Below are 27,460 nucleotides of genomic sequence, written 5' to 3'. Positions count from 1 at the left end.
TCTCTGTCAGTGGCAATCCCAGAATATTAATCTCTCTTTCTTTCTCTCAAACGACCCCAGGTTTGTTTTCTGATCTGATGCATGCATGAACACTTCCTCTCCATAAAGATGCTTAGCTGAGCTCTTCTTGCAATGGCCCTACCATCTAATCCAATAAATAACATGAGAGAAAATGATTTTTTGGATGCATCCTCTCTGCTACATCAAAGTGTTTTTCTTCCTAATATGTGGGGTGTATGAAAATTTTCATTCTCGGTTAGTCATGGTTCATTTGATTTTGACTGTGGGCTCGATGAAATGGAGACATCTTTGCTGTGGCATTGTGTGAGGCGGTTCACATGTGCTTCATTTTTCAAGTAAAATGTTCAGTGTTGCTATGGACTCCATGTTTCTTCTTTCAAACTACAGATTCTGGAGCTCAAACATGTCTTCATGCTCACTCTTATGGTTAGGGGTTGCTAGTAGTTTGTGGGGACGCAGCCACACTTTGCAAATCTTCAGAGGCATGTTCGCTTCTTCCTCCACTGAGCCCTGAGGCAAAGCAGTCCTTGTGAGGCCTTGTTTAATTAAATACTTCAGTAAAGCCAACAGAGGAAAAACAATGTGCATATAAGTACTCACAACATTGCCTTTACATTATTTAGAAATGACAGCTACCAGGGAGGGCTTGAGGCTACCATGTTGTCCCACCATCCAGCTGCAAAGCTCTATCCCCAAAACCAAATGCTCCTTTTTTGTTGTTGCTTGTTTCTGGTGAGCAAAATATATTTTGCTCATTGCCAAAGTTAATGTAATCTTAAAGCTGAACTCATTGAAAACAGCGTCCAGGGCTAAGCCCTGATGAATTCTGCATAAAACTATATTTAGTTGATGATGGTTACTTGGTATTTGCTAGGATCTGGTTCCAGGACCCCTTGTCTATACCAAAATCCACAGATGTCCAAGTCCCATTATGTACCATGACATGGTAAAATGGTGTCCCTTACATAAAATGGAAAAATCGAGGTTTGCTTTTTGGAGTTTAGGATTTTTTTATTTTATTTTGTGGGGATTATTTTCAATGGGGAATGAATGCAGTAGAATCCATGGATATGAAGAACCAACTGTATTATTCCTATTCCTGGCTTTGAGTTCAAAACCATAATCTACCACCCTACAAAACAGCAAGCGACGATAACAGCAGTAAGCATTTTACCACAGCTGGAAATCTTCGCATTTGATACTGGAAGGTGCTTCTAACCAAGAAGGGTTTGAAGTGGTTCCTGAAAGCCAGTCTGCTGCTTTATTTCTGTATTTCTTCCTTAGCTGTTTGATACAAGGGAGGGAAAAATAAAAGAGCATTAGCACTTGACAAACTTCCTTTATTACCTTCCTTCATGAAAGCTGTTCAAGTTTTCATGTTTGATTTCCCACAAAGAGAGGGGCATGTTAGCTTGTCTTCCCAATCTCTCGCCCTCTTTTAAAACCGTACTACCAGCATTTTTGCAATTACCTGTTAATGGAGAAGGTTTGCGTTAGTTGATCACCCAGGCCTCTGGGGCTGCATCCACACTGCAGAATTAATGCACTTTGACACTGCTTTAACTGCCATGGCTCAGTGCTATGGAATTATGAGATTTGTACTTTGTTGTGGCACCAGGAGATCTCTTGGGCACTGAGCCATGGCCCTTTTAATATTAAAAATGTGCAACTTACTTAAAAGTTAAATTGCTGCTTGTGAGGGTGTCTAGGAAGGACCATCCACCCTTTAAGAAGAGCAGAAAAGGGGGAGCTCAAGGGCCACAGAAACGGCTTTGGGGGTTTACATGTGGCCCAAGGACCATACTTTGGCAACTTCTCCCTAAGGTGCCCTGCATTCCCTAGTGCTGAAGTAAGGTTCAGTGGTGAGGCCAGTTAGCTTCTGTTCTGATGGAGCACCAACTGGTCCTTTGCCTCCGGCAACAAAGTGCCTGCAAATGACCCTGACAGCAACATGCATGACTTCTCTATTTGTAAAGACTGGGCGATGGAATTTGCATAGGAGTTTATCATACTGGCACTAATTTCAGCATTAAAGAGAGAGTAAAGCATCCTGCAAATAAAGCAAAAATAGCAAGTAATTGTGTGAGTGACTATCACAAGCAATTGCGCAAATAAAGTGACATCGGAAATGCATTGTCGCCAAAATCCCGGAAGTAAAAAGATGCACGTTAATGCTTCTTTGCAACCACTTTAATGGAGCGTTTTGTGCAATATCATGTGAAATTGTTTTGCACAATTATAAATTTTTGCACATATTCACAGGATAAATTCCCACTCTCCTTCATGTGATAAACTCCATAGATTATGATGACGTTTAAGGCATGAATCAGCTTGGGACCTTGATTATTGAGGGATGTGCCTTTCCTGCTCAAAGACTGAGATGTGCTGGGAGTAGGGTCTTCCCAGGTGACCAGATGTCATAACTGAAAGGAGGACAAGGCACTGTAAAATGTAGGACATTCAAGAAAAATGTAGAGCATTACAAAAGAAAAGCTAAAAACACACATACAAATATAAATTCGTGCTCTTTAATCATGCTCAAAAGAGAGACCATATTGAAACTCCTCCTGGACAGAAGGTTGAAATGTAGGACATGTCCTGGAAAAGGAGGATGTCTGGTCACCCTGGGTCCTCCTGTTTGTCCCACCAGTGCAGCAAATGCATGGCGTGAGGACATGAGAGAAGGCCTTCTCAGTGGTGCCCCAAACTTGTGAAATTTCCTGCCAGGGAAGGCTTGGATGACCCTTTGTCTACTCTATTGGATTCACGCTATAAGAAAAGATCTTCCACCTAAGTGTTAGGAAAAACTTCCTAACAGTAAGGGTTTTTTTGACATTAGAAGACATTGCCTTGGAGTGTGATGAAGACTCCTTCTTTGGATGTTTTTAGAGGTTGGATGGCTGTTTGTCAGGAGTGCTTTAATGGTGTATTCCTGCATGGCAGAAAGGAGTTGGACTGGACTTTTCCAATTTCGTGATTCTATGATGAGCCAAAAACCTTTTTATTTAGGCAGGTATTTGGCCTTTCAGTTACTGGGGCAAAAGAACTTTTTAGGGGTGTACACTGCAGCACTGTGTAGGAATTTGAGTGTCTGACCAGAACTCTTGGACCCCAGATTTCAGATCTTTACTTGGCCATGAAAACCACTGGGTGAACTTGGTCAAGTCATGCTCTCTTAGCCTCAGCGAAAGGGCAAGACAAACCTCCCCTGAATAAATCTTGCCAACAAAACCCTCTGATGGCTTTGTCTTAGGGTCACTGTCAGTTGCACATGACTTGAAGGCACACAACAACAGCAGCAAATACTAATTATTATGTTTTAATCTTTTTCTGTGTAGTGCTGTATCAAACTGTTGTAATGTAGTCTTAATTTTTTTGGTATTAAATAGGTTTTTAGTGTACATTGTTCTTAACTTCATGTGAGGCAAAGTATGTCCAGAAGAAAGGCAAAATATTGAACAAATGAATGAATCAATGAATAGATCAATAAATATTTTCATCTGCCCTCTCTTTGGAGGCCTGATTGGCACCAACACTAGTTCCATGTTGTTGTTGTTGTTGTTGTTGTTGTTGTTGTTGTTGTTGTTGTGTGCCTTCAAGTCATTTCTGACTAATGGCAACCCTAAGGTGAACCTTTCATGAGGGTTTCTTGGCACGTTTCTTCAGAGGGGGTTTGCCATTGGCATCCTCTGAGGCTGAGAGAGTATGACTTCCCCACTTGGTTCCATGGCAAAGCCGGTATTCGAACCCTGTCCTCCAGAGTCTTAGTCGAACACTGAAATCACTATGCCACTCTGGCTCTCTCTTGTTTCCATTTAGGCACCAAGTAAGAACATAGCTGTTTATTAAAATCTTTGCTTTGCATGGATTTACTTCCCATGCTGCGCATGAGATTTTTAAACTCTGATCTTCTAAATCTGTTTTAACTTGATAATGTATTTAATATGACCTTAGTCAGTTTAAATTATTTTTCATTGTTTTAAATTGTTAGTATTGATGTTAATTGAATGTTGCCGTAGATCTTTTGAATAGGATGGGGTAGAAATATTTGAATAATCATACAAATAAATTGTGCCAATCCTAATGCGGAGTGGCAGGAGAAACCAATAGTGTCCAGAAAGAAAGATGTAATTGCTATACAGTAATTACAAAATGGAAATTTGTGACCAAGAACAGAGACCAGATTGGGGCCTCCATTGGTGTTATATGTGAAACAGTCCTATTTATACACAATTAACTGAGGTGTCCTTGTTCAGCACCATTTACCCAGTGAAACAGCTAGCTTGTTTTCTTTTTAAACCACCATGTTGTTTTTAAATGTCAAAAGATGAGCTTTAGTCTTCTATGTGTATGTGCCATAAGTCGGCTGTCTCCCCATGAATTTCATAGGATTTTCTTAGGTAAGGAATACTCAGAGGTGGTTTTACCAGTTCCTTCCTTTGAAATGTAGCCTACAGCACACCTGGCATTTGTTGCTGGCCTCCCATCCAAGCATAGCTAGGACTGGCCCTGTTTAGCTTCAAAGATTAGACAGGCTCTGGTGCCTTGAAGGTATTTAGGCTTCTATTAGTTGATAAATGCCATGCCAGACAGGTATTAATAGGTTAGATCCACAGGTGTGAAAAGATGAGCCTTTCAACCTTTATCCATTGAAAATAGATATACTTCTCATGCTGCTTATTAACACAGCAGCTACTCCTAAATGGGACGACGAGAATGGTAGAAACAGATTCCATGTATCTCTAATATACCCCTTTCTAAACAATTTTGGAAAACGAATGTCAAAAGACAAGATCTGTTTTTATCTAGAAAATAAAAGTTTCTGCCTTCTAGCCAAAACCGCATTTTGATTTTACACCTTGAATGCCTTCTTGCATGTTCTTCTCTCACACTTTAAATTCGGATACTTAGGCTTTCAGAACTTGATTGTTAAAAACTGACATGGGTTTGTGAGTTTTCTACTAGCAGCAGTAATACAAAGAGATGCATTTTACCTTATAAATGAAGCTATTAAAACAAATAGTTAAATATTTGTTTATAGAGAAATATTTAATGCACATGCGAGGAAATAGATTATTATTTCACCCACAAAGTGTGTACATGAGCAGCAATGCGTAGAGAACCAAACTGAAAATTCTAAAATGTTTTAAAAGGATGAGAAAGACTCCACTTTTACACATAATTGTTATATTCACTGTATTTCTAAACTTTCGGTAACAAATGCTATTACTTCTGTTGTTTTCAGATAATGCCTTAATTGTTGTCGTCGTGTGCCTTTAAGCCATTTCTGACTTACGGTGACCCTAAGGCAATCCTATCATGGGGTATTAATATACAGAGCCAGCATGGTGTAGTTGTTTGAGTGTTGGACTACAACTCTGGAGACCAGGGTTCGATTCCTGGCTTGGCCACGAAACCCACTGGGTGGACCTTTGGCAAGTCCTATGCTCTCAGCCTCAGGGGAAGCCAATGGCAAACCCTCTGCATACGGTAAATCTTGCCAAGAAAACTCCATGTTAGGTTTGCCTTAGGGTTGCCAGCACACAACAACAACAACAACAATGAATATTTTTGTTAGAATATTTATACCCAGCGGCTTGCAATAGCATTAAAAAGGTGAAATAGGCTGAAAACAGTAAGATAGTTGAAATAAGCTAAAAACATACTAAACAATTGTTGCTGTGTGACTTCAAGTTGTTTTAGACTTATGGCATCCCTAAAGGGACACTATCACAAGGTTTTCTTGGCAAGATTTGTCCAGAGAGGGTTTCCCCTTTGCCCTTCCCTGCAGCTGAGAGAGTGTGACTTGCCCAACGTCACCCAACTGGTTTCAATAGCTGTGCAGGGATTTGAACCCTGGTCTCCAGAGTTGTAGTCCAATGCCCAAACCGCTACAACATACTGGTTCTCTGTATTCAACAATATAATGAGCTAAAAACAGATTTTAATTTTTAAATTTTTAAAAAAGTATAAATACAAGTGTTGCAGCCCATTGGGACTCCAGGGGAGAGCAAGCCACAGTTCGGGGCCAGGGATGAGAAGGCCCTTTCCCATGTATTTTCCATGGACACAGTGTTTTGACTTCACTGGTGGGACACAGAGGAGCCCCCCACAGCAGGTCTTAATCCCTGGGCAGGCACATATTGGGAAAGGCACTCCCTCAAGTATCGAGGTCTCAAGCTGTTTAGGACTTTAAATGTCATCACAAGCCCCTTGAATTAAGACCAGAAATGTATTGGCAGCAAGTGCAATTATTTTAAGAGTGGCATTACATACTGTCAATATGATATTCCAGTTAGCCATTGAGATGCTTCATTTTGCACTAGCTGCAACTTCTGAGTTTTCTTCAGTGGCAGCCCCACGTAGAGCACATTACGGTAGTCCGGTTGGGAGGTTACCAGTGCATTCACCGTTGCAGCTAAGACTGTATCTGTACTGCGGAAAGAGAATCATAGAATCATAGAGTTGGAAGAGACCACAAGGGCTATCAAGTCCAATCCCCTGCCATGCAGGAAATCACAATCAAAGCATGCCCAACAGTATGCAAAGGAATCTTGTAGTACCTTGAGACCATTAAAAGAAAGAGATTGGCAGCATGAACCTTCATGGCTTTGACCCCAGTTCATCATATGCATGATAGACCTTGTCACAATAGGTCTACCAAGAAAATAATGCAGTGTTGGCACCACTTTAACTGCCACGGCTCAATGTTATGGAATCCTCAAATTTGCAGTTGTTGTGATACCAGAGCTCTCTCACAGAAAAAGTTAAATATCTCACAAAACGTCAATATCAGAGGTCCATAGCAGTTAAAGCAGTGTGAAACTGCATTATTTCTGCAGTGCAGATGAACCCTTGGTTATCTAGGTTAAAAATATTAAATATATTTAAAAGGAACTTTTCTTGTATTTTCCGTGACCTGTTATATTAAGTATAAAATGCAGTTGATGTTTCTAGTTTCCTGTATCCTCTACCTTCTTCCATTTCCTTGCCATGCACATGAAACCAAAACAAAATTGTGTTTTCCCCCTCTAAAATGTCAATTCGCAGTGTTTTTGATTGGTAAGGTAGCCAAGGGGGTGAAGGTATTCCTGGCTGAGGTGGTACCCATCCCCTTTTCTCCCATGAAGGAATTGGTAGAGGTGACCTGCTCAGGACACGTGGGTGCAGGAGTGCCATCGTGCCAATTCACACCTAATATGATCAGGCAGCTGAGGCCAAAAGGGTAATCCTGTTTTAGTTCAGCTGCAAGATTAGGATTTGAGGGAAGGTGGGGGCAGATTTACAAAGGTGCTGGAGCATGAACAGAGCAGTGGTTTGGCTAATACCAGCCAAGGCTGATGGGATAGGATGGACTTTAGCCAAAGCAGTTGTCCTCTCCCACCATGACCTATGTGTGTTTGATAGTGAATGCTTTTCTCCATGTTATATGGCACATAAATGGGCATGGCTCTCAGCAGGACAGGCAGTGATAACTAGGGGCATGGAATTATCAAGGACTAGGAGGCATTTTGCTTTTTGCTTTCTTTCTTTCTTTCTTTTTTTGCCTCTCTTAGAAATTCTCACCAGATGGCTGTCTCTGAGGTCAAGGTGAATTTTACAAATATAAAAATGGCTACTTATAGAGGCAATGTAAGTATTTTGGACAGTGATAAGAGAATTTTTTGCCAAAGGACAGATGTTGGATGGTACTCTGTCTAGTAGGCAAAATAGGAAGCATTTGTGTTTTTATGCCAAGGTGGGCAAAGTGTATCCATCCACAGTGCTATGGCATAGTGAGCAAACAGGAATGCTGGAAGCTGAGGTTCTGATATTTCTCTTGTTGACCAACAACAGCTGGAGGGTTGTACTTTGCCTACCTCTTTCTTATGCCCACTGTTTACCTGCTGTATGGAGTCAACACCAGATAAATTGTTCTGATGTTTCTTTTTCTTTATTTTCCAGCTTTATTCCCTGCATCCTCTCTTTTCTTCTGACCATACATGGTGAAACGTGACTGAGTTGATGGCGGCAAACGAACCTACTCCAACCAAAGACTTTTGGGCCTGGCCCCTGAGGAACTAAATAAAGGCTCTGTGAGCTGTGCCTTCTCCCATTTCCTCTCTTCCTTGTCCCTTATACCCAACTGGACCATTCCCTGGCTCTGCAGCAAAATGATCCTAGCCCGGTTTGACTTCCACAGTTTCTTGCTTCGTCTTTCCAACCATCCCAGGTGGGGCTGCTACAGACGTCCTCGTCGACGGGCCCTTCTCCTCTGGCTCTTGTTCCTTTGTTTGCCCTGCTGTATCCAAGCCACTACTTTCAAAGTGGGTGTGATAGGTCCTTGGAACTGTGACTCTATCTACGCCAGGGCCTACCCTGATGCAGCTGCCAGCTTGGCAGTTTCTCGCATCAATAAGGACCCAACACTGAACCAGGGATATTGGTTCGATTATGTCCTCCTCAGTGAAGAGTGCCAGTCATCCAAGGCCATGGTGGGCTTTATCAACTCAGAACGCTATGCTTCTGGATTTGTAGGTCCGGTCAACCCAGCAACCTGCGAAGCAGCTGGTTTGTTAGGAAAAGCTTGGAACAAACCCATCTTCTCCTGGTCTTGCTTGACAGATGATGCCGAGGTGGAGCGATTTGGCACCTTTGCCCGGCCATTGCCACAGGCTTCCGCTGTGCTCTACACTGTGCTCAAGTACTTCCGATGGGCTCATGTCGCTGTGATAACCTCTGCGCAGGACTTGTGGGTGGAAGTAGGCGAAGGCCTGGCCGATTCGTTGCGTAACTTTGGCCTCCCTGTCAGTATAGTGACCACCATGGAAAATGAACCCGAAGGGGCCCGGGATGCTCTCCGCAGGGTACAGAGGGTCTACGATGTAAAAGGTATGGTGGGGACAGACGATATTTTTTGTGACCAGAGCATGGGAAAGTCACTTTGTTGGACAACAACTCTGAGAATCTCCCAGCCAGTGTGGCCATGGTCCCAGGATTCTGGGAACTGTTGTTCAACAAGGCACTCCAAATTCTGATATTAATGCTGTTTGTTAGAGGTCTAGTATAGCTATGGGATAATAGAACTAGGTCCAACTAACAAGCATTGGCTATGGCTACCATATATATTAGGGATAAACTATTTAATTTAATTGGACCCCATTCTGTGAGATGTAAGAGCCCAACATAAGATTGATGTCTCACCTCCCATATCATCTCCCACTGGAAGAACATAGCTGAATATGAGGCACACCAGATGAACAGAAGCTCAGAGCAAAAGGTTATTAAGTTGTCACTGCAAGATAATCTGTTGAGCAAAGGTTCAGCTCATAACAAGATTATAACAGAAGTGAAAATGAATTCATTTGTCAGTCAGATGATTAAGGTGTAGATTTAGTTTTTATTATTTGTTAGAAAAGCTTTTTTTTATTAATTTTTGATTACAACAGAAACCATTGGATTGCCTCCTCATCTCCCCCATACAGCCTAAATGTTGGCTTCTCCCAGCCTTTCCGATGATCCTGTGTACAAAACTTTAACTGGAATTGACAAATGTATACATGTGCACACAGGCACAACAAGTACAAGCACACAATCTGGATGCTTACGTAGTTGGTTAGGGGACAGGGAAGATGACAGTAAATGAAGAGCATTTTGAGTGCTCAACTGCATTACATTACCAAGTTGGACCATGAAACCAAGTTGGACTATATCAGACCATTTAGAATGGTACTATCTACATTAGTTTTCCATGATCTGATGCCCTCTAGATGTGGTGGACTACAATTCTCATCATCCACTGGCCATGCTTGCTAGGAATTGTAAGAGTTGTACTCCAACACATCTGGGAATTACTACAGGCACCTGATTGGGGGAAGGCTGATCAGTCTTACCTCACAACTGCTCCACAGTGTAGTCTTTCCCAGTCCCATCTGGATCACCAAGTTCAGCCCCTTCTCTAAACAAGTGAAGTGAAGATTCTGACAACAGGTCCTATCCTTTACTAAGTAATGAAGATATAGACACTGATTCCAGTGGCTGCTAAGTAAGAGATATTGATTAATTAGGCACCTGGTGTTGTTGCTGAGGGAGCAGCTCCCAGTGTCTTTCTTGTTCACAACTCTTTTATCTGGGTGGTTGACTGTTCTCTGTTTTTTCTTGCCCTTGGACTGGCTTCACTTTGATGGCTTCATTTACTCCTTTCTGTCTTCTGGTATCTGCACTGCTGACTTGTTATAATTACTCCTGGATTGGTTGATGACCACCCTTTAGTTTCACCCTCCATCTTGTGAGAATATCTGTGACTGACCTGGACTGAATTGTCGGCATGACCGTTCTTGCATTATAACACCCTGCTTCCCAGAATGCTTACAGACTGGAGAATAGACATATCCAAACTACAACTCAGTACTTCCCGGAAAAGAAAACAACTTTGGTTTGAGTAGGGATTGGTGCTCTGGGAATAATTTGAATTGCACTGACAAAATGTCGGAATGAAATCGCCATAGGTAAATAACAATGGCAAATTAGAAAATAATAATAATAATATGGCACTGCTTGGAAACTGCCATATTATCTGACAATATCTCACTGGTTCCAAAATTCTTGGAGAGAAGAATCTGAAGAGTCCTAAACTCCAGTTGACAATAAAACAGATAATAATAGCATTAAATTTTGAGACTCGCAAACTGAGATTCAGCACTGGGAACCGGAAATAGCTGCAGTTCCAGTGGCACTCTGGGTGTATATTATCCTAGAGCTGGAAGAGACCCCAAGGGTCATCCAGTTCAACCCCATTCTGCCATGCAGGAATACACAATCAAAGTACTCCCAACAGATGGGCATCCAGCCTCTGTCTAAAAAACTCCAGAGAAGGAGACTCTATCACACTCAGTCAGCATATTCCAATGTCGAAAAACTTTTACCATCAAAGTTTGGATGAAATCTCTTTTCCTATAGTTTGAATCACTGATGTGTGACCTACTCTCTGAAGCAGGAGAAAACAAGCTTGCTCCATCCTCAGTATGACATCCTTCCAAATATTTAAACATTGCTATATGCCACCTCTTAACATTCTCTTCTCCAAGCTAAACATACTCAGCTCCTTAATCTGCTCCTCATACAGCATGTTTCTGAGACCTTTTCTCATTTTGGCTGCACTACTCTAGACATGCTCCAGCTTACTAATACGCTTCCTGAATTGTGGTGCCCAGAACTGGACACAATATTCCAGATGAGGTCTGACCAAAACAGATTAGAGTGGTACTATTACTTCCCTTAATCTAGACACTATACTTGTGTTGATGCAGCCTAGGATCATATTGGTTTTTGGAGTGATAAAGCAATTGCCACTAAAAGTGACACTACTTGGAACACGGCACATTATCTGATGATACTTCACTGACCCCTAGATTCTTGGATAAAATCCAAATTACTAACGGTCCCAAACTTTAGTCAGCAACACCTGGTAGACTGTGATACCAAAATAACAACAACATGCTGTAGTTAATTGCTCTTGAGTCAGCCTGACTTATGGCAACCCTGTGGATGAGACGTCTCCAAGGCTCTCTGTCCTCCACTGCTCAGCCTCAGTTTAACCATCTTGGCTACCAGGGAGATTTCAGGCTTAATCTGTTCAAGGACCCATTTGCTTGTCTTTTGGGCTGTCCACAGTATCCTCAGCACTCTTCTCCAGCCCTACATCTCAAATGCGTTGATTTTTTTTTCTGGTTGGCTTTCTTCACTGTCCAGCTCTGCTGTTGTTATTTTACCTTACTTCCAACAATGTGTCCTTCTTATCTTCATAACAATCAACCAGATTATTATGATTGCCTCAAGGCCACCCAATTAGTTTACTCCATGGTGTAGTGGTTTGAATGTTGGACTGAGAGACCTGTGTTCAATCTTCATTTGGCCATAGAGACCCACTGGGCAGCTTTGGGCAAGTGACACACTCTTAACCTTAGAGGAAGGCAAAGGCAGCCCCCCTCTGAACAAATTTTACCAAGAAAGCCTTGTAATAGGTTTTCCTTTGGGTTGCCATAAGTCAGAAACAACTAGAAGGCACACAATACATCAATAAACCGAGTCTCTATCTTTTCCCAAGGGATGATGTGTAATGTGTTCCAATTCCAGTGAGAGAGCTTTTTCCCCCTAATGCTAATAGTAGTGGAAAATGGGGTGTGGGGAAGGAGTTTTGGTCACTCTTGCAACTGAGATGAAAGTATTAAGCCTCCCTTCCCCTGCACTGTGACTCCCATCAAATCACACCTGGATACTCTTGCTCCTGCTATTACATTACAAGAGAACCTGTTGTGCTTCTCTTCCTAATTTTGCATTTGTATCACACCTAGTTTTGCCTTAAGTGTATTGCCTGCTGTCCTCTTCACATTCAGCTTGGAAGAAACAGCTTAGTTTAAATGTAGACTAAGCACCTTTCATGCTCTGTGAATAAAATTACATGAACTTTAATAATTGACAATTTGTGCATCATCCTATATGCTGGAAACCTGCTCCTTAGGTGGGAGATGTCTTTTTTGGTGGTCTGTGGAGGTCTGTTTCTAGCTCTAAATGGTGCTTACTTTGAACAGAAGTGATGTTGGAAAAGTCTGCCTACAGGCTCTAAATCTCTGGCACTGGTGTGCAATACAGGGTTCACTGTCAAGCAAATTGTTTTAGTACACAAGGCAGAAGCTCCTATAAGCACCTTTCCCCATCCATGGCTGTAAAAATACAATGATAAACCAAGGAAATAAATCATCTGTTGCTGCCTTTTAACAATACCTGAGATGGCTGCTATTCCTAATAGTAGGGTCAGTCCCAGTCTTTAGCTTAGTTTGTAGCCACAGAATGTCTCCACCGGATGGGTTTGGTACACTGATTCCAAAATACTCCTTTCTCTAACCCATTGCCAAGATCTAATTTGTGAAAGCTATATATATTTGTTAAAACTAATAATAATAATAATAATAATAATAATAATAATAATAATAATACATTTATTTGTATCCCGCCCCTCTGAGAACAATCGGGGCGGCTAACCAAGTTAAAATACAAAACACATAAAATCCCTGGTACCCTCCCCTCCTTAAAAAAGTATTAAATCCAATGCAATATTTAAAAAAACAGAACAAAAAACAACAACAAACAAACAAACACACAAGTTAAAAACTGGCCAGAAGGTCAACAACATCATACCAACAAGCAACCAGTGGGAGCAGCAGTATCTTTCCCAGACGTTTTTCTAAGGCTGGGTTCTCTATTCTGGGAAGGCCTGCCGGAAGAGATCCGTCTTAACAGCCTTTTTAAAGCTGTCTAAGGATGTAAGCAGACGGATCTCATCTGGAGGCCGTTCCACAGTCTGGGGGCGACGATGGAAAATGCCCTCTGGGAGGCAGTCGAAAGCCTAGATGTTTGTGGCTGAAGTAGGCCTCTCCCTTCCTTCCTCAAAACAAAAATTACACCAGCACTTGGTGTTAAAGCCTATTAGGAATCCTCTTTCACTTGGCTGGATGCTCAAGATGTTGAGAGCAATAAATAATTATTTGGTTGTGAAGAAAAGGCACCAGATGCACCTTCTTTGTCAAAGAGAACTTCACTTTGGCCGCAGTGCTAACGAGAGCTTGAAACAGGGGTCTACTGAGGCTTTTCCAGCTTGCATGGGAGCATGCTGTTTTACTTAATCTGAGATGTTTGGGATGAGTCTGTTACAAAAGTGGTACTTGGCTACACATACACAGAGGCCTTACATCCCTTATTGTCATCCCACAGGTTCAAATTATGCTATGATGAACTCTGACTTTTGCATTATTATTCTCCCTCTCTCTCTCTCTCTCTCAACTTTCTTACCCATTTCTCCTCTTCCTACCTGCGCCTCTGTCCAATTCCTGTTTCTTTTCCTCCCGCATCTCATCCCGTTCTTTTCCAGTTATCGTTATGTGCATGCATTCTGTGCTTCTGGGTGGAGAGGAGCAGCAAATCTTGCTGGAGAAAGCGGAGGACATGAAAATGACTGACGGGACCTATGTTTTCATCCCCTACGATGCCCTGACTTACAGCATGCCCTACCAGAAGGAAGCCTACACTATGTTGGATGACAGCATCAAATTGCGCCTGGCCTATGATGCGGTGCTCACCATCACCATCGACTCACCAGAACGCTCCTTCCGTGAAGCCTTCCGGGAAGCTCAGGAGAAACGGGATATTCCTGGTCACCTCGATGCTGACAAGGTGCACCACCGAAAACAGAAACTAAATGGAGGGGTTTGGATGGGGATTATTGGAGCTGAAGAAGCTGATTGAATGAGGATCTCTGTGTTAGGAGCTGTTTATCTTGCATATGCTCAACACAGCATTTGCTCTTAGGTGTGAATATGGCAGAGAATTCAGCAACCATTTTGAATTGTTTTATTTTTACATGCAGGAATGAAATAAACAAAGATGGACTGCCTCGCTACGTTCTAGAAACTTGCATCCTGTTTTGCTTGTTTTAAACTTAAAGTCTTAAGTTATTGTACAATAAATAAATTTAAAAAAAGGCTTAACAGGATCAAGTTTCCAGCCTATAGCAAGGCAATACGTCTTTGTTTATTTTGTTCCCGCATGTAAGAACAAAAACATTTAAAAACCTTTCTTTCTGTGGGGTGAATGTATGAGAATATCTGTGCATAGCCCGAAAAACCCACAAAAAACTATCTGTGCATTTTTCAGTGATTTTTTTTTGGCAGTTTAGGTATGTTTTTTATGAGCTAAAAAATTCACAAAGGTTCCCCCCAAAGCCATTTGTTTTTATGTACAACAGAGTGTTTTGCAAACAAACATTGTATCCTACTATTTTCAAACATTTGCTAGTAGCCCCCCCTCCCTTTTTACTACTACTGATGGGAAAAAGTTCTGGCCCTTTTTTGTCTCAGGTGGGGGCAAAAGAACTCCAGGTGATTGACAGGCTTTTTTGATGGAGTGTCTCAACCTGTCAAGGACAAGAACATTTGCAAATATGTTCATGCCTGGTCGATAAGATGGTGAAAACGACTTTGAAAACTTGTCAGCAGTCCCTGGTACAAAAACTAGGGCAGTAGAAGGCTGAATACTCCCACAGAGTATCCCACAATGCAAACGAAGAAAAACAAGAAAAGAAAAACAAATGTTCCCTACTTGCATAATTTGCTCAGGTAGCAGAGTGTGTCCCTCACTCTTTCCCCCCTTCTCTTTACAGGCTCATCCTCTCTTTGGTACCATTTTTAACTCCATCTACTTCCTGGCCAAGGCAGTGGAAAGCACCCGTAAGGCTGGCAAGTGGGTGATGGGCACCAGCATTGCTGAAAACACCAAGGATTTTGAGTTGGAAGGCTTCAGCCAGCCTGTGTCGGCTGATGAATATGGAGATGCTGTGGTCCCCTATATCATCTTGGACACGGATGGGAAGGGCAACCGCCTCTGGCGCACCTACAGCGTGGATGTGGCTGCCGGCACTCTACGCTATGTTGGCCACTCCATCCACTGGCCCCATAGCTCCAGTCCTGACTCGGATTCCAATTGCTGGTTTGACTCTGTCAACATCTGCTCTGGAGGTAGGCAATGAAGTGGTGGGTATACAGCACCTGACAAGAATGTCCTTGTTGGACTTCACTCTCTAACTTAATAAAGAGCCATAGAATCCAAAGATACATAGAATCATAGAATTGGAAGAGACCACAGGAGCCATTGAGTCCAACTTCCTGCCATGCAGGAAGACACAATCTAAGCACCCCTGACAGCCTCTGTTTAAAGACTGCTAAAGAAGAAGACTCCACCAGTCAAGTGCATCCTATGGATTGTATGTAGCCTCCTAGGGCCACCCCAGGGTGAAATCTTTTCCCCTCAATTGCTTACTGGGCAGCTTGGGTGGCATTTTCATCATATCTTGCCCTCCTTTTTTTGGAAACAGGAATTGAACAGGAAGGACTTCCTCTCACTTCCTGTTGTTTTGGGGCTAAGTACTTTGTAACTTTGCATGAGAAAGCCCTTCCTTCCTTCCTTCATTCCTTCCTTCGTTCCTTTGTTCCTTCCTTCCTTTTTTGGTAGTATTTTGGGAGTATTTGTATAGACAGCGGGGTTTTTTTTAGAAAAGGGCTCTCCTGGTCCAAAATGGCACAGGGAGGCTTAAAAACATGGTGAAAACAGGCCCCACACCACCAAAAAGGCATTTTGGGGGTAGCCTTTATTTTGTGTGTGGAGGTGCAGTGTGTGTGTGTGGGGAGAAAGCCCTCCAGGACTTCTTGGGGTGCTAATGTGGCCACTTGCATTCCTCAGTTGCTTGTGGCAGTCTAAGTACTCTGCCACATATGAGAGATTCTGGGAACTGTTATCCCAAAAATAAAGCTTTTCCACTGTGAGCCAAAGTGTAGGAGGAATGCTGCTGGGCACTTTTGATAAGGTAACCCTACACATGATGAAAATGGAAGCTTCTGTTTGCCAATGGAGTTGGAAATTTCAGGTATCTCAGCTTGCCTGAGTGAAGTGAACGTGGCAACACTCTTCTTTTTTCTTTCCCTGCCCCAGGGATAGATGCTGGCTTTGTCTTTTTCATCTTCCTTATGATTATTGCCTTGACTCTGGGTGGAGCTGTCCTTGCTTTTCATCTTAGGTGAGTTGCTCAAACCCTACTCATGATTCGGCCTCTATGGGACAGAAACTGATACCTACTTTGGATTTTGGAGCAGGTCTCCTCTGAGTTTGTGATTTGGGGCAGCCATTTGGGGTTTCTGACCAGCCTTGTTGATTCCCACAGGCGCCAGTTTCAGCACGCTCAGCTAATGAGGGGGCCCAACAAGATTGTCCTCACCATGGATGATTTGACCTTCATTAACACTGGGAACAGCAAAAAGGTGAATGAACGGGAAGGGTTTCCATGCAAGGGCTTTTTATTTTAACCCTAGGCTCCTGAACCATTCAGGTTCTGGCTAAACCAAAATCAAGGGTTGTCAAAACAAAATAAAGCCACCGATGCAACAAGATGACAGCTTATTGTAACGTATAATTAGAAGCAGAAATAAGAAACAAATGCTAAGAAAATGATCAACCTCACAAGCGAATATGCCATTTGAGTCTCTGACATATTTAAGGTTGGCAGTGTGCTCCCAAAGTGTGGCTCATAGGCCATATGTGGCCCCACAGGGCTATTTTTGTGGCCCTGGGGCCCTCCAGAAATCGAAGATTTTTGGCAAAAACCCTTTGCTCCAAAATGATAGAGAGAGAGCATGGAGGCATTTCCATCACATTTGGAACCCACCCAGCTCCCCAGGGATCAAATAAAAAAAATGTGCAATTTTTGTTGTTGTTGTTGTTAAAAATGCCCTCTGGGACCCAGGAAGGCCCAAAACATGTTTCCATGTCCCCTAGAGGGCATTTGGGACATTTGGGGCAAGAATTGGGCGGAAGAAGCCTTAAATCAGGTGTGGGCATCATGAAGACAGACTGGACCTGATTCAGGGTTTTGGTCCTGCATCCTGTAAACAGGACACAGTGAGCCCAGGGGAATTTGGGGTAAATCACCCATGTAGGCAAGCTCAAAGAGAGACAGGGAAAGGTGGACTAGAGCAGTCAGAGTAGTACAGTTCAAGTAATAGTAATTGCCAAGGCCCAAATGAAGAATAGAATATAACCAGTGAAATAAAGGACGATAAGCAGAATAAATGCCATATATAGGAACTAATATTGGTATTCAGACATTGGTACATGGACATTGAGGAGCTGTGTCAAGGGCTACAGGATGTGGTAGGGGTTGTGTTCTTGTTGTTAACTGTCCTCAAGTCGACTTCGACTCATGGCAACCCTGTGGATGAGACATCTCCAAGACTCCCTGTCCTCCACTGCTTTGCTCATGTCCTGCAGACTCATGCCCATGACCTCCCTAATTGAGTCTAGCCATTTGGTGTCCTCTCTTTCTTCTACCCTGAACCTTTCCAAGTATTATTGTCTTTTCTGAGTCATGTCTTCTTATGAAGTGGCCAAAGTACAACAGCTTCAGTTTAATCACCTTGGTTTCTAGGGGTATTTCCAGCTTGATCTGTTCAAAGACCCATTTCTTTGTCTTTTTGGCTGTCCACGGTATCCTCAGACTCTTCTCCAGCACCACATCTCAAATAAGCTGATTTTCTTTTGTATCTGTTTTTTTTCACTGTCCAGCTTTCACATCCATACATAATGACTGGGAATACCATGGCTTGGATGATTCTAACTTTAGTAACCCCCAACTTCAGTTAGGGGTCATAATTGAATGTTAAAGGCGTGTAGAAAAAAATGTTCTTATGTTCATTCTGATTTCCCTACTTGTTCTGCCAGAGAATGAATGACAGCCGTGCTAGTCTTGGAGGAAAGAGCATGTCAGACATGAAAAGTCTCAAGAGTGTGGCAGCTCATCCGGACAACACCAGCGTTGCTGTGGCTGAGGTAACAGCCTTACCCTCCCTGCACCAGAAGTAATCCCTTATCCCTGGACACTAGTTGTGTGTACAAGCGGGGAGCAAACCAGAAGAACTCTCTGTTGCAGAGACCTTCCAAGAGATTATAAGGCACTGACCACCCTCCTGCCCAGAGGTCATCCTTGGGGCAAAATGAAGACTGCCATAGGGGTGTGGGGAGGGTGAGAAGAAAGCACAGACACTGGGATTGTGAGGTTCAATGCAGTGCCCCCCTTTATCCAAAAGCAAAACCTTTCCTACAGAGCTCATAATTCTCATGTAGTCTCTTCCCTTTCAAATGCACACCTGTGTTCATCTTTATATACTGATTTTATTTTTTCTTATTTTATCCGTAATACCTATGTACTGCTTGGCAGTATTAATGAAAAGTGGTTTCATTATATGCATGCCTAATACAAGTTTAAAACAAACAGATGCTGGCGAAACGTCAGGAAGAAACTCTTTTAGAGCATGGCAACATAGCCCGAAAAACCCACAAAAAACAATCTAAAGAAGGGTGGGTGAACAGCAGCCCTCTTGATACCTGTGGACTGAAACTCCCATGCAACATTAGCCACCATAGCCCATGGTGAATGCTGGAAGTCACAGTTCAATGGCATCTGGAATGCCATGGAGCAAATTAAAAATGCCATATACAGTCAGCCCTCCCTATTCAACCATCCATGGCTTGAAAATTTTCTCATATATATATATATATATATATATATACACACACACATACATACTTTTATATTGATTTTACCATTTTTATAAAAGACACCATTTTACTATGCAATTGTATTTAATGAGATGGATTTTGCTATCCACAGAGGTCCAGGAAACAAACCCCAGTGAATACCAAGGACCCACTGTAATTTAAAAACAGCATTTGCTTATTTAAAAACTTGTCCTCCTAGGTTGTTTTTTTTTTTTAACAAAAACATTTTTCAAGCTTTTATCGACTTCCTGGCAACATTTCCTAACTGGCACCATTTTGAGAGACCAAGCGAGCGAGCGAGCGAGTGGCAGGTTACCACTGTCTCGGCTGCAGGGAGGCAAGCCTTAAGCATTCAGGGAGCAGAAGCAGGTTTTTACTCTGTAAGAAGGGATGCCCCCAGTAACCCCCATCACTGTGGCTTTGCTTGCCAGCACATCTTCCTGCTCCCTATTGCTGCTTCCCTTCCCCACTTCAACTCCGATTCCTGCAACGTATGTGTCAGGAAGTGATGCAGTCTCTAGGCACCCTGTCCTTCCTCAATCCCAAGTACTAAAACCATCAGTTTCTTGGCCATGTGATGTGTCCAGCATGGCGGCTAAGCTGGTGCCCACTGTAGCAAATAGATGGAGACTGTGGACCAGTTTGGACCTCCCTCCCTGTTGCCACTGGTCTTCCATTAGTAGCGGTAAAGTGGAAGCCTTGGCTTCTCCTCCTCTGCTGGCAATTTTTCACTTTCCCAACCCAACCATTCTTAGGATGGCTGTTTTTTGGGTTGTGAAAGGAGCCTTGTTCTGCAAGGGTGTTTTTGCCCAACATATCAAGGCATCTCTTAAGATCCTTGTGAATGTAAGCTTAGCTGGCAGCACCCAAGTATGCCCATCACTGCCAGTGTTTCCATCTTTCCCTATTCATTGCTCTTTCCTTTCGTCCCACAGCTCTTTCAGAAATAATAAGAAGAAGCAATAAGACTCGGTTACTCTCTAAAGAGTGATCAATGGCTGAGAAAATTTCAGGGTTGATTTCCTAAGCAGAGACATTCTGGGGCCTCAAGCCCAACTTGAGGGGCCCTATGCCCTTATCTATGATATTTGTGGCTGGGAGGGAAAATGCACTTTGTACTTGTTTAGAACAGAAGCACTCTCATATTCCATTATGACAACCTGTGTTTGCTAAACTTGGAAAATTTTAATTCTTTTTTTTTTCCTTTTTGGTCCCTCAACACCCAGAAGCCATTAACCAAACTGACCAGGGGACTCTGGGAGCGTAGCCCAAGCCCAGTAAACTTTCCTAAGATTTGTAGGGGGCTAGGCACTGATGGCAGCCCTGGCTGAAATAGAGGTGTGGGAGCTTTAGTACCTTTCCCTTCCCCTCAACTCACTCACCTGTTGTTCTGAGTTTGGACCTTCCTTTCTACCTTCTCCATCCCTCCTCCATCAGCATCACTTGTTTTGACCTCCTGCTTCCTGCTGTCCTTAGGTTGATGAGAAGCAAAAAGCCAGCAGCCATCTCCCTTTGCTCCTTCTTTTGTTTAACAGCCAAGGCATAATAGCCGCTGTCCAGGTAAGTCCCGTTTGGACTAAAGGCCTCTTTGCTGTGCCTTTCAGCCAGTCCCGTTGCCTTCCGGTTTGGTTTGCCGCATATCCTTCTCCACTTTTGACTTTTTTCTTTTAGCTCTTGTACCTTTCCCCCTCCTGTGCTAGGTGTTTTTCCTTGTTTTGTTTTGCTCCTCTCAAACTGAAAGGAGGAAACATGTTGGCTATGGCACTTGTTGTGTACCCTTTTTCTACTTCCAGACTTGACATTACTCCATGGTAGAGGAGATAGCCACCAGGGCTAAAAAAATAGGAAATTGGTCATTTGCTGGGAAAGTCTTCTGGAAATGAATGCGGTCTGAGTTTATTTAAAAAAGAGAGGTAACTAGACTTAGGTCCACATGAAAATGGGCCCTCAGTCAGAGAAGTTATTTTTGACCACTTCATGCATCAGTTTAGTATTTGGGATTCTCTCCTTTGACTTATGATCTTAGGGGGCTCAGGCTCTTTCAAATTCTTGAGGAGAGAAGTTAAGTGTGTTGATGGTGTAAAAGAGACTTTCCATAGAAAGAAACCGTTGGTTGCTAATCTACTGCAGAGAGATATAAGAAGCAATGGCTTACTGTTAAAACTCAACATATTCAGGGGATCAGCTATAATTAAGAGACTTGGGGTGAGAAAGAATTAAACAGCCTTAACTTTGGTTGACTGAATACAATGAAGTTCAGCAGTCATGTTGATATGAAAAGCATCTCATACTCCTGTATGAAAAGCATCCTCCATTCAAGGCATATCTTGTGCCTGTTTTTGCCTTTTTGTCCAAGCCTAGCTACCAGCTTGTAGTTAATTGTCTGTTATATTCTGAGAAGCCTATCAACAAGTCTTGGAAATAACAAGTTAAAGCTATATTTACTTTCTGGAGAAAATGTAGGCAGGATAGAGAGGACATGACAAAGGTTATATTTTAAAAGGAACATAATGGGGACCGAGGCACAGGTTCACTATACTGGTGAGCCAAGCAGCTTTTCTTGTTGCTTTTTAAAATTGATTTTAAACAACATTATTAGGCATTTTGAAAGATGGTTTACAAGAATTTTGCATTTCATGTTGTTCTTTTATAAATCCTATTTTTTAAAGTATCAGAAAACAATGAACAACCAAATAATTCATGCAGCAAACATCAGAAGCAGCAGCACCCAATTACTTTTATGGAAACGTTATAAAATGGCATGTTGAATTTGTAACTCACTCCTTCCACCTCCGATCTTTGACGTGCCAATCCTTAACTGGATTAAATTGCTTTTAAAAAGTAACTTTCCAAGTGATGCCTTTCCTCATGCAGGTTTCTTAATCTAAATATTTCCCAGCAAGTAACAAGAGTTAGACTTCCCCTGAAAGATTAAACAACATACTGGATAGTGGCATAATGACAGTTTCCTGGACTGCAGCCTGTTGCATCAGCTAGTAGTCTCTGCCTTTCCTTCAGAAGAATCAGTTACTTTGCTTCACTGATGTTAGATGAGGATTTGGGGGATTTTCTGCACAAACATTGGGAAAATGCCAGGTTATGAGAGGCTGCCTTCAAGAGGGTAGAAAGCAATCCACCTTTGGCTGTCATTCCAGATGGAACCCCAGGTCCTCTTTATAGCCTGGAATAAAATATGCCTTGGGGATGGGGATGGGGATGGGAAGCACAGTTTGATAAGCACCAAAACATATGCCATAGCAACCTTAGAAGCCCTATCTCTCTATCTTTCTTTAATCTTCCTTTGTTTTGTTCCTGGGAGTCAACAAAGAGAAGGAAGCAGGTGGTGACTCCTTCTGCTAACAGTTCATATATTCATTGAGATCTCTGGAAAGTTACTTTTAGGAGCAGCAGCTTTCTGGATCTCCTAGTCAGTGGTGGATTCTAGGAGTTGTACTTCTAAGAAAGTAGCTTTCCAAAAGCTCTAATTTCTTGGGACTTTTCTTCAGCCCCTTCTTTCTCATGCCAGGGACTTTATCTATGGAGTTGGGATGGCAGAAGGGAGAGGATGAGAACAAAAAGTCTCTTAAGTTTTATTCCAATGTATTTATTTGTTTTATGTACTTCCTTTTCTGATTTGAATTAGAGGGAAATGTGTATGTGTGTGTAAGAGGGATCCTAGGTAATCTCTTTGCTAGGTACTGGCCAAACCAAAGTTTCTAGCCTTTGGAGAGTCACAGGTTACCTTCTCTTCCAGTTGATCCATTGAAGGAATTAGATGCTTTAGAACTAAATTGGATGGGCAGTAGACTAAGAAATACCACCTTTTCCATTGAAAAAGAAAAAAATTGTAGGAAGGAGAAGGGGATGCATACCAATGCATACTTTTCTTGACCAATTAAAGCAAACACAACGGATTGCAAACATGATCTCCAATGACAATAGAGCCTGGGCAGAAACTTCCCACCTGTCCAGGGGGGTCCTATTGCAGATTTACATCCCCCCTCATCACAAGAAATAGTGATTTTGTCAAGGATCTCCTGTTCAGAAGTTTCTTGTCTCTTGGAGATGGATGTGTAGGATGAGAGAAAGAAGTGAAGGGGTGGTAGGCAGGATGCATGCAGAGGATCCTGTTCAGTTGTGACCAGCTTATAAACATAGAACATTAAGTACTGAAGGACTCAATGAATTTACTCATGGCCTTGATAGGCCTATCTCTCTATAACAAAGTTCTTGGGCTGGCTCACAATAACAAACAAAAACATTTGAAATTAAGTTAACAGTTATGTGAATATTTATTTGAATAATATAACTATTATTCAGTATCAGTTAATTGTCGAGGACTGATTAAGTAAAATGAGTTATTATATATGTATTGCATTTATACCACTTTCCTGTAATGGGTTTTCTTGGTAGCTCACAGTACAGCTTGACCAAAAATGACAAAAGAAACCATATCGGAGTATTAAAATACATATAAAATGCAAATATCTACAACAAATTGTAAAAATAAAAAGACCAAGAGCCTTATTGTATAAGAAAAGAAAGGCAAAATGGAACAGGGAAATTTCCGCCTCTCCACATGCCGTCATAGCACTTCTGTTCTCTTCCCGGTCTTTTGTCAAATGGGTTTTTCCAGCATGAAAAATTCAATTAAAATTGATTTTAATACTGAGAGGATCAGACTGTGAAATACTAGTTATTTTTTTAAAAAATTCACTTGGTGGCAAAAAGACCAGATTGATGGTACCAGCTGCATTTCTGAAATGAGGTGATTCCACAGTTGCGTTGCCAATGCCAATGCGTTACCCATGCCAAGAAGTCTCTGATGGTAAAGTATGGGTACCTATGGAGGAATCATTCTTTCAGGCAACCTAATTTCCATGTCCTTTAGGGTGTCAGAGGTTAAAACCCAGCATCTTGCAATACTAAAAGATAAAGGAGTTCAGGGCAGATGGAACTTTCCTCAAAAGGGAGATACGGAAGGCACAATTTCAAACAGTCAGTGAGAAGAAAAATGGGAGGTGTCTCAAGAACCAGATGGATGACAAGGAACTTTCAACGAGCAAGTTTGAAACGGAGATGTTAAGAAGGAAAGGGGAAATCACAAAAAGGAATTCAAAGAAATAGCAGGCATGTGTAGGGTAAGTCAGAAAAGCTAAAGCCAGAATGAACTCAGCTGCTAGAGAGTTAAAGAACAATAAAAAGGGCTTTTTTGGATATGCCGCAGCAAAAGTAAGAAGAAGGAAATGGTAGGGCACTGCGTCGAGAGGATGGCAAAATGTTAACAGGGGACAGAGAAAAGGCAGAATTACTCAACACCTCTTTGCCTCAGTCTTCTCAGAAAGAAAAGGGTGCTCAACCTGAGGATAATGGAGCAGAGGACAGAATAGGGGAATTTCAGCACAGAATAAGTAAAGAGATAGTAGAGGAACACTTTTAATCTAAATGAATTTAAGTCTCCGGGACCAGATGAACTCCATCCAAGGTATTAAAAGAACTGGCAAATGTAATATCGGAGCCATGGCAATAATAATCTTTGAAAACTCTGGAGAACAGAAGAACCCAGCCGACTGGAGGAGGGCAAATGTTGCCCCCACTTCAAAAAGAGGAAAAAGAGGATCCAAACATTATCATCCAGTTAGTCTGACATCTAACTAAAAGTTCTGGAGCAGATCATTAAACAGAGAGTCTGTGAACATCTAGAAGGCAATTCCATAATCACAAAAAGTCAACATGGTTTCAGAGAAAAAGTCATGCCAGACAAATTAATCTCTTTCTTTGATAAAATTACCAGCTTGTAGATGAAGGGAATGCTGTGGATATAGTATATCTTGATTTCAGTAGGCCTTTGACAAGGTTCCCCATGAATTCTTGCAAACAAGATAGTGAAATGTGGGCTAGAGAAGGCAACTGTTACATGGATTTGTAATTGGTTGACCGGATGAACCCAAAGGGTGCTCAACAATGGCTCTTTTTCCTCCTGGAGGGAAGTGACCAGTGGGGTCCCACAGGGCTCTGTCCTGGGCCAGTGCTATTCAACATCTTTATCAATGACCTGGATGACAGAATTGGGAGCATACTTATCAATTTGCAGATGACAACAAAGGGGAATAGCTAATACCCCAGAGGACAGGATCAAGATTCAAAATGACCTGAATAGATTAGAAAGCTGGGCCAAAGCTAACAAAATGAAATTCAACCGGAGAAATGTAAGGTACTGCGCTTAGGGCTAGGGTTGCCATAACCCAGTTGCAACCGGGTTTTTCCCGGTTTTGTGCACCTGCCGGTCACGGCACGGGTGCAGCCAAAAACCGGGAAAAGCCCGGTTGCAGCGGGGTTGCTGGGCAACCCTGGGGCCTCGCTGCCCTCCTCCTCCTCCCCCCCGCGCATGGCGCGCAGAGAAAAGGAGGGCAGCGAGGCCTGAGGCGGAGGAGGCTGCAAGGAGGCGGCGCCTCTTGGGCGCAGCCCGCGCCAACCTCCCCGCCTCCCTGCATCCTCCTCCCTCCTGTCCTGGGCCTCCGCGGAGGCCAGGAACGAGGCGAGCCGCGGCGCTCGCCGGGGGGGCTCCTCGCCTCCTTCCTGGCCTCCGCGGAGGCCAGGACTGAGGCGAGGCGCGGCGCTCGCGGGGGGGGGGCTCCTCGCCTCTCCTGGCCTCCCTGGGGCCAGGAACGAGACGAGGCCCCGATCCTGGCCTCCGATCGCGGCGGGGCCCAGGCGGGGAGGGAAAGCTCCTAAGTGGAGGCCTTTCCCTCGCCGCTTGGCCTCCGCTCCCCACCCGCGCGATCGCGAGGTAAAATATAGGACAGGATTTTCAAAGTAGGACATATTTTTGCGTGTCCTACATTTGAAAATTTTGTCCTTCATTTTCCCGGTTTTGAGGTCCGTGCTATGGCACCCTACTTAGGCGGAAAAATAAAATGCACAGATAGAGGATTAGGGGGACACCTGGCTGAATGAAACACGTGTGAAAGGGATCTGGGAGTCCAAGTAGACCAAAGTTGAACATAGTCAACAGTGCGATGTGACAGCTAAAAAGGCCAATGCAATTTTAGGCTGCATCAATAAAAGAATAGTGCTAGATCAAGAGAAGTAATAGTGCCACTGTATCTGCTCTGGTCAGGCCCACCAATTAAAAAAGGACATTGAGAAACTGGAGCGTGTCCAACAGGAGAGAACTAAAATGGTGAAGGGTCGGAAACATGCCCTATGAGGAACAATTTAGGGAGCTGGGGATGTTAGAGCCTGGAGAAAAGAAGGTTAAGAGGTGATATGATAGCCCAGTTTAAATACTTGAAGGGATGTCATATTGAGGAAGGAACAGCTTGTTTTCTTCTGCTCCAGAGACAGGACCCGGAACATGGATGCAAGCCTCAGGAAAAGAGATTCCACCTCAACATGAGAGGAACTTCCTGAGATAAGGGCTGTTCGACATGGAATGCACTCCCTCGGAGGGTGATAGAGTCTCCTTCCTTGGAGGTCTTTAAACAGAGGCTGGATGGCCATTGTTAGGGATGCTTTGATTGTGGATTCTGATGGCAGGGGGTTGGACTGGATGGCCTTGTAGTCGCTTCCAACCGACAATTCTATGATTCTATGATTCTATGATTTTTTAAACTGGATCTGTAAACCAATTTAAAAAACAACATAAAAATAGAAACTGGAGCTGTAGAAACAGCATAAAGTGAAAACAGATGGTCTGAGCAACCCTGCACTTGTCTTATGCCAACACTAGAGGTATGCCACCTGCCATTAAACCACCAGAAAGTACACAGTGTGTCCCCAACCCGTGATAGGAGGGCCAAAACATGGTGGAAAGAAACTGTAAATACATGCATTTATCTTGGATGATTTAATTTATATTTCACCATTATCCTTGTGCATGACACAAAGCAGCTTACACCACAAAAATGCCTGCCATGTCTTCATAGACTTTGCCAATACTATCCACCACTCCCAGGAGGTAGCAGAAATTATATACCTGCACCACCCAGAAACAGAGGGAAGCTAAACTTATGCTGCGGATCTGAGGTCTTGGCTCTGGTTTAATGCCCTCTCAGTTTGGATAACACACACACAACAATGCCACAGCAAGCCCAACACCTATCTGGGTGCTGAGTTGCATCTTATTCTGTACTACTGTTGTGAGTAATGGCGGTAGTTGATGAAGGACCAGCTCTTTCTTATTCCTCTCTTTTCTCACTGAGATGGAAAGGCCCAGCATGGATGTAAATTTCTACCATGGCTTTAGATGGAAGTCAGGCCTCAGAATCTACATATTCTGCATCCATGGATTCAACAACCC

The 27,460-nt window shown here is 42.8% G+C and overlaps 1 protein-coding gene across 2 annotated transcripts in view; it reads left to right on the top strand.

Annotated features, from left to right (window-relative positions):
- The first annotated feature begins 8,021 nt into the window (after positions 1 to 8,021).
- GUCY2D (guanylate cyclase 2D, retinal) overlaps positions 8,022 to 27,460 on the top strand; it is a 35,150-nt gene continuing 15,711 nt past the window's right edge. The window contains exons 1-7 of one of the 2 annotated variants that reach the window (XM_042474930.1): positions 8,022 to 8,892; positions 13,928 to 14,229; positions 15,215 to 15,569; positions 16,540 to 16,624; positions 16,769 to 16,865; positions 18,322 to 18,429; positions 20,635 to 20,718. In XM_042474930.1, the coding sequence (XP_042330864.1) occupies positions 8,175 to 8,892; positions 13,928 to 14,229; positions 15,215 to 15,569; positions 16,540 to 16,624; positions 16,769 to 16,865; positions 18,322 to 18,429; positions 20,635 to 20,718 (1,749 nt within the window). In that variant the 5' untranslated portion in view covers positions 8,022 to 8,174. The remainder of the gene's footprint in view (positions 8,893 to 13,927; positions 14,230 to 15,214; positions 15,570 to 16,539; positions 16,625 to 16,768; positions 16,866 to 18,321; positions 18,430 to 20,634; positions 20,719 to 27,460) is intronic. The other variant, XM_042474931.1, reaches the window with a different exon arrangement.

This window comes from Sceloporus undulatus, chromosome 6, assembly GCF_019175285.1.
Source record: "Sceloporus undulatus isolate JIND9_A2432 ecotype Alabama chromosome 6, SceUnd_v1.1, whole genome shotgun sequence".
In the NCBI taxonomy this organism is placed as follows: Eukaryota; Metazoa; Chordata; class Lepidosauria; order Squamata; family Phrynosomatidae; genus Sceloporus; species Sceloporus undulatus.
Note: the sequence above shows the minus strand (reverse complement) of the source record. Positions and strands in the feature narration are given on the sequence as shown.